Raw genomic sequence first — 15,728 nt, forward strand, 5'->3', positions numbered from 1 at the left:
TTACTTGAATATTTGGTAAGTTTCTTTTGTTTAATATGGGGGCCGATCCCCCATACGATCCCGGCGGTCCGGGAACCGGCCCTGGACCTCCTTTAGCATATACTAAAACTCCTTTTGTAGCTTAAGTAAGTCTGAACGGAAATGCAATAAACCCCGTAAAAGGTGCAGACATTGCAACTCAAAAAAAAAACGTAAAAGTAAAGACGGGAAAGTATATGATCAATGTAAATGTTCAGATGATTCCGATGAGAAATCAGTGGATTTACAAGACGGACATCCTGGGTTCGATCCCCGGCTAGGCCGATTGAGATTTTCTTAATTGGTCCAGGTCTGGCTGGTGGGAGGCTTCGGCCGTGGCTAGTTACCATCCTACCGGCAAAGACGTGCCGCCAAGCGATTTAGCGTTCCGGTACGATGTCGTGTAGAAACTGAAAAGGGATGTGGATTTTTATCCTCCTCCTAACAAGTTAACCCGCTTCCATCTTAGACTGCATCATCACTTACCATCAGGTGAGATTGTAGTCAAGGGCTAACTTGTAAATAATAAAAAAAAAAAAAAGAGGAGAGTGAAAAATCAAACTTACTACCCTCCTTCTATCCACACAATAGTACAAAACCAAATCCATCACCACAAACCAGAAAATATGTGAACACAGATTCAGGCCCTTTCACTGTTCACGTTTAAAGAATAACATCTTCCCAAACAGACCCTATTACATTACACCCAATTCAATTTGGCAAAGATTAAAAAAAAATTAACATTAAGAACATTGTGAACGGAAGTTTAAAGTGCATTGGCAGAAATAGCTCTCTCATATAAGGTTTTCATTCCCAGATTCACTGTTACAAGAATTGGTATTGTGAAAAGTGCCCCAGGAATGGTCTAAGGAAGAAATTCAGGAAAATATCACTGTTCCTATAGGATGTGGCCGGCCAAATTATCAAGGTTAGGTTAGGTTAGGTTAGGTTAGGTTTTAGGTTAGGTTAGGTTAGTTAGGTTAATGAAAACGAAAAATATAACAGATGGCAAAATTTTATTTTCCAACACCAACATGGTAGTACTGACTTTTGATGGACAAGTGCTACCTAAAAGGGTGTACATGTGTTACACAGCTCTCCCGGTAGAACTATATATTTTCCCCACAATACAGTGCTATAACTGCTGTAAATTTGGCCACACTAAAGTCCTCTGTAGATCAAAGCCACGTTGTTTTAAATGTGGTGATGATCATACCTCTTAAACATGTTCTATGAAAACTCTTGCTGTCTCCATTTCTCTGGTCGCCGGTCGGTATGAATATTGAAAACTCCCACTAGGCAAAGTAAAACACTGAAAGTTCTCTGGTCGCCGGTCGGTATGAAAATATTCAAAACTCCCACTAGGCAAAGTAAAACACTCTAAAATCATCTGTTTAACTTTTGGTATATTTTCGGGATGAAGCATAAACGTTTGTGTACTGGGATGGGATAATATCGAGCGACGTCATATCCGTCTCAGACCACTATTTCCTACAATACATTTTATTGCAGAAGTTACAAGCTGTAGTATTTGCACACTCTTTGGGTGATCGGTTGATCATTTGGCTTATCACATCCACTTGGTTGATAACTGTATCTGCTTAGTACCTCGTGGTACGTACTGCTGTAGCGCCAAAGTGCAACTGCCCCCTCTAGTCCGAAGCTTGTATTTATAGACTCATCTATTGACAGCTCAGACCAATTATAGAAGGACCTGCATCACACTAATTGTCCAGAACAAAATTGTCTGTCATTTTCTAAGCAAAACGAGCTTAGATTTGGTATATATCTTATACTAAACTAGAAGTTTTTGCCCGTTTTTTACACAATTCAATTACACAGAAATGTATTTATACGGAGCTCTTTAACCGACGAATACGATTACAACTATTTAACATCGTTTTTATAGAGACAGTTTTTATAACCGCATTAGATCATTGATCATATACTTTGACAGAAAACGTCTAGCAAGGCAGGTCCTATACAATAATTGGTCTGAGATTGACAGTCTAGGCTGTTGACATATATATACTACACAAGCCCTTTAAAAAATTCCAAACGAATGTCTCACAGGGTCGACAAACAAACGACTCATGAGTCCCTCGTGTCTTTTAGCCGGGTCTAGAGTCTTCTTCTTCTCTTCTTCTAGGAACTTATTAAGTCTCTTGTTCAAAAGGAAGTATTTGGTCGTATAACGTCTGAATCTTAGGACTCTTCTGAGTCGCTTGTACCCAGCTCGCCTTTAATACGTGTCTGCGATAACTTGGTGCCGGCTCTCGGAGCGCGGACCCTCTTCGGACGCGGCACGTTATTGTGGACATGCAACACGTGGTTGTCCCTCCCTTGAGCAGCGGCGAAGTTTTTGTCACAAATATCGCATTTGTAGTACGGCCTTGTGTCTTTGTGGGACTGTGGACAAAAAAACGTATGCTTCAGACCACAAGACAGAAGTAAGACTTATTTCAAGAAAAAAACAAGCGCCATCTATAAGTCTCAGGCATAATTTAACACCGCAGGTTCTTGAAATGTACAAAAAGGGATTGTTTCAAAGTTCTCTAAGAACGCCATCTACTGGCAGTTTAAAATAACAAAGACTGTTTCACTGTGCGTGTAGATGGCAGCACGCATTTTAAAGCCTAGCCATGATAGCCCAGTGGACATGACCCCTGCCTCCTATTTCGGAGGGCGTTGATTCAAATCCGGCCCTCCATGCACCACCAACTTTTCAGTTGTGTGCATTTTAATAAATTAAATATTTCTTTTTGATACGACCTGTAGTGTTTGTATTTACACTGGTAATGGGAGAAAGCGGGCAGTCTGTCTCTGGTATCGAGAGAAGGCGGACGTGTGCTGCTGGCAATTATAGTGTATAATAGTGTAGTGGTGAGACGATGACTTACTGCTATTATAGTAAGGACAAAGGACCTTACAAGTGGCCAGAGATAAACTGCCAGTTTTCTCCCACTGCCGGTGTATATATACACAAACACTACACGACCAATATTTCCATTTCCCTCCAACTAGTCGGTAAATGTATTAGGAGTGGGTACGACAATTGATCAACGGGACGGGGATCTAACCACCACCCTCGGTGATGAGTCCGACCGCTCTTACCGTTGAGCTATTGAGGCTATTTATATTACTGAAGATGCGTTTGATACTCACAAGCATGTGCCGCCACAAGTTGGACGCGTAAGACATGTTCTTCCCACAGATGTTGCACTCGTGGCGCGGTCGCGACCCGCCGCTGTGCGTCTCAGCATGTTTGTTCAGAAAGTGTTTGGTCTCGAACCTCTCGTCGCACACGTCGCATTTGAACTGTTTCTGCTGAGCGTGGCACGGCAAGTGGAAGCGAAGACTCTGCGAATAAAATATAATTTACTAACTAACCATGGATTTTTCCGGGATAGAAAGTGTTAATCTAGAATAAAATCTATTTCCATTCAAAATTACAGCCAAATCGCTTTAGTAGCCGCCGCACAAACGAGAAACAAACATACACACAAACTTTCACCTTTATAATATTAGTGTAATTATTATAAAAAAATATTTTATTAATAAATTTACTAAACTTAACTGTAAAATCCAATACCAAACGACAGATTTTAATCGTGAAAGAAGCGAAAGGAAAATACTCCTGTACGTAGCAAAGAATTCAACGGCATGAGATGCAAATGATAGATGTTGATGATATAGTTGAAGTGGTATTTGAACGTGTGGTGAATGCGGTATTGCCGCATAGCATGTCGTTACTTACGAACGAAAAGTCACCAAATAAGCTGAGGATTTAAAGAGGATCCTGTCCGTAGCGAAGGACTCAACACTGGAAATGCATGTCTCTCAAAACCTACAACAGCTCGCACGTGATGCTTATCCTATTGGCGTTGACGGAAACATGAGTGAAGCGAGGGATTCATAGAAATAATCCTGACCGTAGCGAGGGATTCAACTGTACACATTTTGTCCGAATATTTATATCTGCTCTTTTACACTATTGTAAAGGAAGTCTAAAAGCGTTGACAAAATCACGAACGAAACAGGGGATCCAAAGTTAGAATCTACACCGTAGTGAATCGTACATGTTGTCCGGATGGTACAAGGAGTGCAAACTAAGCAGTGCGTTGACAAATCCACGAAAGGAGCTAAGGATTTAAACAGAATCCTGTCCGTAGCGAGGGATTCAACACTAGGAAAGTCATGTCTCTCACCGGCATCACCTTCCCACACAGCTCGCACATGACGCCCATCTTCATGACGTTGACGGAGGAGTACTTGGTTCGGGTCTTGCCCGGGTGAAGCATGCGGAAGTGCCGCGCGTAGTTGCGAACGCCGACCAGCTGCATGCCGCACTGAAACAAGACACGAGATGTGCATATTTAAATAATAGGCTACTCGCCTGCTGTACAAAACTAAGAAGATTTTTTGCATATAGAGCTCCGAAAGTGATGCTCGCAGACACCCTGTTACTTTTACAAAATTGCTTTGCTATTAGTATACTCTCAATTTACATACAATTTAAAAAACTGTCATCATCCCTATTATCGTTCTACTAGATTGAAATAAAATATTTCTTGTAGAGTAAGACACTGTTATTTACGTACCAGTTCGCAGTCTATCCTCTTCAGCGGTAACTTCTTGTAAGGATATTTCTTTACCGGTGTGTTTGCTTTCAGTTTGCTGCAAATACATCATTACCATCATCATTTACATTGTATAAAAAACTGGCCAAGTGCGTGTCAGAGTCCTCAACTACGAGTGTAACTGGGTGGTGCGGTATTTAAACATTACACATTTTATTTATCTTCCTCATGTTCAATTTATACCCAAGTCAAAAAAAAGGAGGCGTATGTTTTTTTTAATGTTTGTTTGATAAGTATAGTTCCAGATTGGTCCATGGTTCCATTTAATTATCATGAAAATCGGTTCAGTAATTTTATGTTAAAATGAAAATAACTAAAATTTCCCAGATAAAAAAACAGAAAAATAAAATCTTTTTTACAAAAATATTCAACCGACTTAAAATTCACAAAATAAACTGGAAAGTGACTGTGATGCATTAACTTATGCCGATTCAATCATAGAATTTTAGGATTTAAGACAGTTCTTTCAGAAACGGCTTATTATTAATACCTCACTAGCTTGTCACCGCCTTCAAAGTGATCAGAAGGTAGTAAAAGTTAGTTAAAGTTGCCTGAATTTCAATTTCAGGCAACTTTAGACATGGGCATGAGTCGAATACAAATAATCTTGCATGAACAATTAGGGTGTAAAAAAAGTTGTTTTCCCGATGGATACCGCATTCGTTTTGTGAAGAGCAAAAAGCGGCTCGCGTTACTTGGTGCGTCAGAACTCTCGAAAGATTCCACGCAGGATTCTCAAATGATGTATACAACATCGTATCAGGTGACGAATCCTGGATATATGCGTACGTACACGAAACAAAAAACCAGTCATATTATCGCTGCGTTACAACGACTTGCGGTACAGACGGCTTCAGTGTGTTCGTGGCGTTCGAGCCGTCCACATCTCTTGTTGTGTAATTCTTTATAGGTTACTTGGAATAGGCAGGGAGAGTGACTTGAGTGGAAAAAGGGAGTGTTTGTTAACAGTCAAAAGATCCTTTAACCCTACACACATCGCTCGCAAGTGCGTGACTCCACTCAAGGTCATTCTCTGCCACTCAGGGTTTATTGGTAACATTCTTAGTGGGTATTATTAGACCTGACAGACAAAATGAGTTAACGCCAACAAAAATTGTTCGTTCACGGAGTGTATGACAAAAAGAGTTTTTAGAGCAAAATAACATAAAATTATTAGACCATCCGCCGTACAGTCCCGACCTAAGCCCTAATGATTTCTATACTTTCCCTAAAATAAAGAATAAATTGCGTGGTCAGAGATTTTAATCAACTGAAGAAGCTGTGGACGCCTACAAAACGGCCTTTTTGGAGACCCCAACTTTCGAACGGAATGGTTGCTTCAATGATAGGTAGAAAAACGTGTCAAATTTTGCAGAGAATACTTCGAAAAGCAATAAATACATTTTTAAATAGTAATGTTGTGACACTTCCTTGATTCCCAAAATTTTCAGTACCGCCCTCGTAAAAAATGCCTAAGTACACTGTTAAGTGATGTTATTATGGTTAAATGTTTAATTAATATAACTCTGGTACTAAAGTGCTCGTCTTATTTTAGTCTTATTACATTATTTTATTCAGATTAACTCCATTCATTATTTACCCATTATAGTTTATCAAGGTAAACACCAATAAAACCTGCTAAAAAGTAATACAGAATCACTCACTCGGCTGGCGCGTGTTTGGGAGACACCTTCATGTGCTGCTCGTACGCGGCGGAGGACGCGAAGCGAATGTTGCACTCCTCGCACTGCGGGCCGTCCAGCGACTGCAATGTACTTCTACCCTCATATCACATAATATTGTAAGGTAACTTTATTACATTTAAATCATTAGGTCTCGTGGAATGTTTCATTTTATATTGCTTCAGGCGGACGGGACACTTTTTCGTGCGTGCAGCCGGCGTTCATCGATATATAAAACGTTATTACGTCAAAACTGACCTCAGTTTCAGCCGCGCGGTGCGTCTTGCTCATATGAAGGGACAGTCCGCGCTCGCCGATGAAAGAGAATCCGCACAGTCGGCACACGTGGTCTGAAGGGTGCTTTAGACGCACGTGAGACATACGCGACGTATACTTCCTAGAATAGGGTAGATGAATCACATCAAAGGAATGTCCAAAATTGGGTCAACTTTTCAGAACGATACAGAAATTTTTCATTTCTACTAGAAATCTTGTATAGTTTATTACTAATTATTAGTTGTAATTATAGCGATGGCTTACTCACGTGAACACTTCGCCGCAATGCGGACATTTGTATTGCTTGCCGTCGTGCCAACGCTCGTGGTTCAGAGCTGTGTTCCTGAAACAATATGTCTTTGATGTATACCATTCTGACTACCAAAAATGCAAAGGAGGCCGACTAGTTATCTTGCTGGCCAAAGGGGAATGGCCACAGGCCCATACAACGTCGGCCCAGGGAACCCTGGTATCATCATCATCATCATCACATCAGCCGATGGACGTCCACTGCAGGACAGGCTTTTTGTAGACACTTCCAAACATCACGATACTGAGCCGCCTGCATCCAGTGAATCCCTGCGACTCGCATGATGTCGTCAGTCCACCTGTTGGGGGGTCGGTCTACACTACGCTTACTAATCGGGGTCGCCAGGGTTCGGTTTTGGCGAACCCTGGTATAAATAATTGGTTCTGTAAAAGTATGTTTTTTAAGAAAAATACATTTTTCATCACTATTCTAGGGCAAAATGTTAGCCGGTGTACCGCGGTGAAGTAACATTTGAAGTTGTATTTTATTTTTAGTGCTTAGGATAGGCTTGGGCCGGGAATGGGCATTCCCCTTAGTAGCATTTATTAAATAACTCTCATTTTCGCATTTATATTATTACAGGGTGATAGGTCAAAACCACCACTCACACAAGGTCCACTTTTTGGACCAAAATATTATTAGTGACGTTTTGTGACGTCACTAATAATATTTTTGTTGAACGCTTCTCTTGTAATAGATTTGCTATAGTGACATGAAACAGTTGAAATATACACCATCATGGCCGACAGGCGTTTTGCCTTGTATAGTCAAAAACATATTTAAAAACAGTAATAGGTTATGTGTAGCGTTCAAGTTTATGTCAACGGGAGTGTTACGAACGAACTTGCCAAGCTATAAGCTTACTTGAAATAAGTGAATTTTGATAATAAGTATACTCACCTATGGTTTGTGACGAAGGAACACTTCAAACAATTGTACCTGAACAAATGGTTCATCAGTGTATGTTTGCGCAGGCAGATTTTGTTCTTCGTGCGTATCCCGCATATACTGCATTCGAATTTTCCAAATTTCTACAAAAAATCACAATTTTTTTTCAAATACTACCAATATTTATCAACGTCAGGCCATTTTAACATCCAGGCATCCCCTCCTTATAAGCAGGGTATAACTAGCCACAATGCCTATCACAAGACAAATATAATACTCCCTATGCCTATCACAAGACTATAGACAAATGTATATACAGGGTGTCCCATAATTAAGTCAGGAAAAGACGTAGGCTGTGGAACCTATGGAGAGAAGCCCAAGGAACATTCACCGAAACCTGGAGAAGTTTACCTCCATCTTCCAGGCAGAGGTGAACGCCATTATTGATTGTGCGGAATCCTTGCTGCAAAACAACTACGCAAACAGAACAATTTATATATACACTGACAGCCAAGCGGCTCTTTCAGCCTTCCGCGGAGGTTATTACCTCTAGACTTGTTGAAAATTGCTGCCAATGTCTTAATAACTTGGGTAACCGTAATCAGGTTATCCTTCATTGGGTTCCAGGGCATGCTGGAATACTTGGCAACGAAAAAGCGGACTAACTTGCGAAACTAGGCACTAAGATACCACAGATAGGACCTGAACCTTCCTGTGGTATACCTAAAAACCTAACCACACTCACCCTGATTAACCTACTGTTACAACAATACTCTCATTCCTTGGAGAAAACTTCCAGGAATGAATCAGTCTAAAGCGCTGGTAGAATCCTTTAATAAGAAGGCCGCTTCAGACCTACTAGCGCTCAGTAGGAAAAACCTATGTATCTTAGTGCGGGCACTTACCGGACACAGGGGACTCAATAGACACATGTTCAACCTTAAACTCCGGGACACAGGTCTGTGCAGACTCTGTCTAGAGGCAGAGGAAACACCTATGCACATTCTATGCAATTGCCCAGCTCTAATACATAAACGCAACCTCCACTAAAGGCATTTCACAGTAAACCCGGAGGAGGTAAAACACATCCTAGTCAAGAAATTGCTGCTGTACCTGGCGGCATCCAGTTTTGGAGGGGAAATTTAGTCAGTGGCGATCACAATAAATCGGTAACGAACGTGATACAGGGACTTCGAGAAGACCTGCAGAGCCGCGACATAGAGAAGAAGAAGAAGATATACCATTTGCGTTTTATCCATTAATTGTGGGATATTCTGTATATAATACTCACATCGGAATGCCTGTCCATGTGTCCGTCGTACGCTTTGATGTCAATGAAGCCTTTGTAACAAACTGTGCACTTGTACAGAGATGACTTATAGCTACTCGTCTCTTTCCTTTTCTGTATCTCTTCTAACTGCTCCTCTTTACTCCTCTCTGTCACTTCGAACATTTTCAAGTGGTCTTTTGATGCTGGAACAACAAGTGAAATGTGAAAATAATTGTAAATAATAATCATCATCATCATCATCATCATCATCATCATCATCATCATCGTCGTCACCGTCGTCGTCATCGTCGTCTACGTCGTCGTCGTCGTCTACGACTTCGTCGTCGTCATCGTCATCGTCGTCTACGTCGTCGTCGTCGTCGTCGTCGTCGTCGTCGTCGTTATCGTCATCGTTATCGTTATCGTCATCGTCATCGTCATCATCATCACCACGCTCTTGAACCGCCAGCAACTAGCGGTTCTCTGTTATTTGATGTCGTCTGTCCAACTGGTGGGGTTTTGCCATTCTAGCACCTTGAGACTTCCAACGTCCACCGGCTCTTCGAACCGTGAAGTCTGATTCCAAAAACATGATAGATTCACATCATTCGGAACACTCTTGACACAAGTTCAACTAGCACTTCAAGTTTTTTTAAAGAACAACAACGCTCCTGTACCACGCCTCAGGTGTTGTGCCCTTGTGAATGACGGAGGAAGGTGTTCGCTGGATGCAGGCGGCTCAAATCCTTAAAGGAGGCCAATGCCCAGCACTGGATGCCCATTGGTTGATAATGATGAAGTCGGAAGGAGAAGGCCAAGGCGAAAGTTCCTGGAGCAAATCCAGAGTATCCTAAGCCAACGAACTGGTATGAAACGATTTGATGAGAATGAAAAAAACAAATTGTAGCAAGTGAGAGGATGTGGTTTCTGGCTAACTTTACTAAGTGTATTTTAAGAAAAAAATTCTTACGTGGTTTGCCTGGCTTTCCACCCTTCACTCTCTTTCTCTTAGGTCTAACCTCTTTCAAATTATCACCACCTGCTAAATCTTTTTTAATAGTTATCTTTTTATTGCAATTCTGTTTTTTTGATTTGATGCTTTGCGTTCTATCTTTTACAGCATTTCTTAGAGTTTTTGTACTACCTGCATTTTTATTTAATGCTTTTTTTACTATTCTATTGAGATTTTTGATTTTGGGTATATTTTTTTGTTCTTTTTTAAGTATCATTTTATTTTTATCATTTTCATCTTTTATGTTATTCTTATTTCTATTTACAACTAGTGTTGAATTGTTAAGGCTGGCTTTATTAGTTTTAGCTATATTTTTGTTTTTAATAACATTACTTCTAGAACTATTCATATCTGACTTGCTTTTAGCAAAGTCAACATAAGTATCACAATCATCAAGTACATCCATATCATAGTCCATATCTTCATCATTGAATTCAGTTTTATTGATAACATCAATTTCAAACTCTGGTGTATCATCATCTAGTTCATCGTGCGAAAGATTTTTTTCAAATTTGATATTGTGATTTAGATTTTGATGATCTATATCTGTGTCTTTTTCAATTTTAATTTCAATCTGTAAAAAATAAGGCCAATGATAACTTACTTTTTGGTAACCATTTACTGGTAAGCCAAATTTAAATTAATTTATTACCACAATGTGGTAACATACCTTCTGCACAATATGTTCCTGGTGTTCTTTCACACAAACATCGTAAGAATCTGGTTCAAACGTTATTTTTGTAATGTTTGACGCGAGCTGATTGTGTGTTCGGTTGATTGTCTTTATTTGTTCTAACGTTAGCTGAAAAATTTATAGTTAGCAAATAGCAAACTACTCAGACAGAAGAAAATCGGTTATGATACACAATATTTGTCAGGACAACAAATCAAATCTTAATAAAACCAAAATAGAACCCTAGAGTGGCAGAGAATACCTTGAGCAGGTTTTCAGGGTTGTGACTCCAGGTGCAGGTTTAAACCAACACTCACCTTCATTGCTCGAGCTATTCTCCCCGCCTTACCCGAATAACGCATGAAGGATTACACAAAAAGAGATGTGGACGGGTCGAACGCCACGAGACCAGTAAGCGCCTTAAATAGCAAGTCGCTGCCGCCCGATCGCTCCCCCTCTCTAACTCCCACGGAAACAAGTCGAGCCATGTAACGTAGGCACAGCCAACACAAGATCGAGCGACGTCATATCCGTCTCAGGCTATTATTTCCTGTCTTTTTTGTCGTATTGTGGTTCTCAACACCAGAGACTCAGGTCTCAGCGTTTGGATTAGTACTTTTATCCCCTGTCGCAAAAAGAGGGGTGTTATAATGACGTGTCTGTCTGTCTGTGGCACCATAGCTCTTGAATGGGTAAAGCGATTTCAGTAAACTATTTTCTGTGTGAAAAGTAACATTGTGCGAGTGTTCTGACCCATGTTTGATGAAAATCGGTTGAAACGTTTTAAAAGCTGTGAGGGGTAAAAGTGGAGAAGAATAACTGAATGTCTGGATATTTTTTTTTAAATATTCACTGAAATGAAAGCGCACTGAAAGAAAATATTGGTGACTTGATTAAGTGTGAAGTTATCATAGAACATATCTGCATATAGTTCTTACTGATCGCAGATAAACCCAGAAAAAAAAAAAAAACAAAAAAAAAAAACTTGATTGAGTGTATAATTATTTTATGACCTTTGTGCTTTTTAAAAATTATCAATTTTATGTAATTTTGTATACTTTCTAAATTGGGACAGGTTTTTATTCTTTACAACTTAGCCTGTGACTACAATCCCACTTTATGGTGAGTGATGATGCAATCTAAGGTTAAGGAAAGCTGGTTAACTTGTTAGGAGGAGGATGAGAATCCACACACTTATCAGTTTCTACACGACATAGTACCGGAACGCTCAATTGCTTGGGGATACGTTTTTCTCGGTGAGTGGTAACTAGCCAGCCAGACCTGGACCAATTAAAAAAATTGATTGAACCTCGTCAAAATAGGTATGGTCTTGTTGTTGACATTGGCTGTGGCTAGTTACCATTCCAGCAAAGACGATAAAGAAATATAATCAAACGGGGCAATGGACAAACTAGGATTAAGAACTATTAGGCATGTCATTCACAACAGAATGCAGACTGTGAGATATCTCTTACCATTTCACTCCTCTCTCCCAACTGTGCCAGCAAGTGGTAAGCCCTCAAGCTCTTGTCTCTGAATTTGGCACAGTTTGTGAGCCTCTGTGCACATTCTGTACATAACTGTGGCACAAATCTCACCTCTTCTTGGAGCTGAAATCATTTCATAATTTTAACAACCAGCTACAGGGTCAAGCCTGCCTCGTACTCTCTCTCTCTTATTGTGATGTGACAAAACAGAGAGAGCTATATTTTCATTGCAGCACTATTGGTTGACAAGCAGGGATAGTGACCACTATACTATACTACCGAAGAGTAAGAAGTATACAGTTAGTCGTGATGGACCAGTGATATATGACCTCTGTCTCAGATTCCAGAGGGTGTGGGTTTGAATCCGGTCCGGGGCATGCACCTCTAACTTTTCAATTGTGCACATTTTATGAAACTAAATATCACGTGTCTTCATGTCTGCCAATATGCATTGGGCCAGCGTGGTGGACTATTAGCCTAACCCGTCTTCTGAGAGAAGATTCCAGCTCAGCAGTGAGCCAAATATGGGTTGATAATGATGATGATGACTATTGGTCTCAGACCAATTATTGTATAGGACCTGCCTCGCTAGATGTTACTTTTCTGTCAAAGTATATGATCAACGATCTAATGCGATTATAAAAACTGTCTCTATAGAATCGATGTTAAATAGTTGTAATCGTGTTCGTCGGTTAAAGAGCTCCGTAAAAAAACCCTTTTTGTGTAATTGAATTGCGTAAAAAACGGGCAAAAACTTCTAGTTTAGTATAAGATATATACCAAATCTAAGCTCGTTTTCTTCAGAAAATGACAGACAATTTTGTTCGTGACTATGAGTGCAATACAGGTCCTTCTATAATTGGTCTGAGCTATTGGTTGATAGCAAATCACTTTATCTCTTGTCTCTTCACAAAATATTAATGTAGGCTTTATGTGCGACCAACAACATATCATAAGAAAGAAAAAAAGACAAATATAGACCAATAGCGGCGCAACCGCATATTGCTGTCTCTTTAATTGTATTGGGGCAAGAGAGATGGGACTGGAAAGATTCTGTTGCCGTTGTCATTGGTCTTTTTCTCTTTATAATTTATGGTATTGGTTGCTTGCTAAGCTTACTGGTTATAGACCTACAGGTGAGTAAGCAGTCAAGGTCTAACTTGTCGCTGAATAAAAAAAATCTTACCTCAATTCCAGTCAAGTTTTTGAAATTTGTATGTAAGTTATATTTGTCCAGTTTATACAGTTTACATTCTGTGTCGAGGCATATCATGCAGAACTGGAAAATATAAAGTTACTTCATTAATGACTTTGCTTAGCATGCTCTGCATCTGAGACTTAGGGCATAATATGAGACTTCTTATCATTCCATGGATTCACAGTGCGGGTGCAGGGTCCATTGCGTGGTAGAGAGAAAACCTCTGAGCAGAGTCCTGGTTTTGTGACTACAGGATGTAGGGTGAAGGAATTCCTTGTTCTTGTCTTTAAGCAAGTTATAGAGTGATTTTGCTGGTAATCCTCTCACACCTACTTCTACGGCGTACAGACTAACTACATAGCCATTTTTAGTTAGTTCATTTATTAGGTCAAAGTATTTATTCAGTTTTATACAGTGGTCCTTCGGAATGTTAGGCACAGTAAGCTCTACAATTACTATTCGCTTAGTTTGTTTGGAAACAAACAAAAGGAAAATGTCTGGTCTAGATCTCAAAATAGCAACATCTGCTGGCATTTTATAATGTTTATAGGATTATCGGAAGTCCGAAAAGAGGGGGAGGGCTCGGTAATCTTCGAATTCAGCAATTTGTTCTAATACCGGGAGGGTGACGAGTCCCAGGGTGGTGTCGGATTTGTTGTTTACGGCAGGGTAGCGTTCCTTGTCCTCCGAATTACTAAACGATAGTTGTTGAAGGTTATACAGGTATTTGTTGGAGGTTACGCACCACCCTCTACACATCCAGAGAAGGTAGAGGTGGTAGCTATTACTGGAGAAGCAAAGCTTGCAACAGGGTTCCCAACTTAGGGGTTTTCCCCCCAGATTTAGGGGGCAAATAAGTGAAATGGGATTTTTTTAGGGGTCTGAAATTTTTAGGGGTATTTTCAGGGATTTTTTGACTCTTTAATATTTTTAAATTGATGATAATTTTAATATTTCTTTCTTGGCCTAGCGACTTATAACGACATCTAATACGTTATTCTACAACCACTCTGAGGCAATTGGAGGCAATTTTCATCGAATAAAACAAATTGGTAAATTTGTTCATTGTGAACATGTATGATTTCAAAAAATCTGAATCTTCAGATAAAGACGTAGTATTTTGTCTGTATTAAATATAGACTTTTAAAACATATGACAGCATATTATTTCTAAATTATTATGAATTTATATTTTTAGGGGGACAACTCAATAATTAAGGCGATTTTAGGGGTTTTTGACACCAACTTTAGGGATAAATATTTTGGAGAGTTGGTAACACTGGCTTGCAACACTTTTTCAATGATTATGTAGCACGTAACGTATCTACTCAATAGTATAAAATCATTGGTCATACCTCTACTGCTGAAGAAACACACTCATCATTTTGCAGTTCATTCTGAATCTCCATTGCCTCCATTGCTGGATCATAGGAAGGAAAAACCTAGTTTACCTGACTATCTTTGCAACTCTTTTAACTAATTAGGCCGGTTTCCTTTCATCACCAAATAAGTATCCAGATTTTCATTGTAAATGTAAAGTACACAGGACTTTTTCACGTTTTTACACCGTATATTCTAGGCCTTGAAAGTTTTAAATAATATTAGAGATAATATTCGAAAGTTCAAATTATAACCTAAAATTAATTAAATAGTATTGAAGTCGTAACTCGTAACAATAATATTTTCACAATCCAGACTCCAGTATCAAAGACATTAGTGATTAGACACAAAGATTACAATGTATTATTGGAAATAGATAGGCAACTCTAACTTTTTTCGGAACGCTTGTGATAGCGCCATCTAGTGACAGTGTTACCAACTCTCCAAAATATTTATCCCTAAAGTTTGTGTCAAAAACCCCTAAAATCGCCTTAATTATTGAGTTGTCCCCCTAAAAAATATAAATTCATAATAATTTAGAAATAATATGCTGTAATATGTTTCAAAAGTCTATATTTAATACAGACAAAATATTACGTATTTATCTGAAGATTCAGATTTTTTGAAATCATACATGTTGACAATGAATAAATTTAAAAATTTTTTTAATTCGATGAAAATTGCCGCCAGTTGCTTCAGAGTGGTTGTAGAATAACGTATTAGATGTCGTTATAAGTCGCTAGGTCAAGAAAAAAATATTAAAATTATCATCAATTTAAAAATAATAAATAGTCAAAAAATCCCTAAAAATACCCCTAAAAATTTCAGACCCCTAAAAAAATCCCATTTCACTTATTTGCCCCCTAAATCTGGGGGGAAAACCCCTAAGTTGGGA

The 15,728-nt window shown here is 39.3% G+C and overlaps 1 protein-coding gene across 1 annotated transcript; it reads right to left on the minus strand.

The window, feature by feature from the left end:
* Window positions 1-1,404: 1,404 nt before the first annotated feature.
* On the minus strand, window positions 1,405-15,204 carry LOC112056674 (zinc finger protein 37 homolog). The gene is made up of 14 exons (XM_052890305.1): window positions 14,809-15,204; window positions 13,443-13,535; window positions 12,245-12,379; window positions 10,767-10,898; window positions 10,055-10,670; window positions 9,106-9,287; window positions 7,827-7,957; window positions 6,885-6,959; window positions 6,599-6,737; window positions 6,323-6,423; window positions 4,620-4,695; window positions 4,227-4,367; window positions 3,184-3,378; window positions 1,405-2,427 (listed from the first exon to the last, which is right to left on the minus strand). Exons 1-14 carry the CDS (start codon window positions 14,869-14,871, stop codon window positions 2,224-2,226), a joined length of 2,283 nt encoding a protein of 760 aa, XP_052746265.1. The 5' UTR covers window positions 14,872-15,204; the 3' UTR covers window positions 1,405-2,223.
* Between the last annotated feature and the right edge of the window lie 524 nt (window positions 15,205-15,728).

This window comes from Bicyclus anynana, chromosome 27 (genome assembly GCF_947172395.1).
Source record: "Bicyclus anynana chromosome 27, ilBicAnyn1.1, whole genome shotgun sequence".
Lineage (NCBI taxonomy): Eukaryota > Metazoa > Arthropoda > Insecta > Lepidoptera > Nymphalidae > Bicyclus > Bicyclus anynana.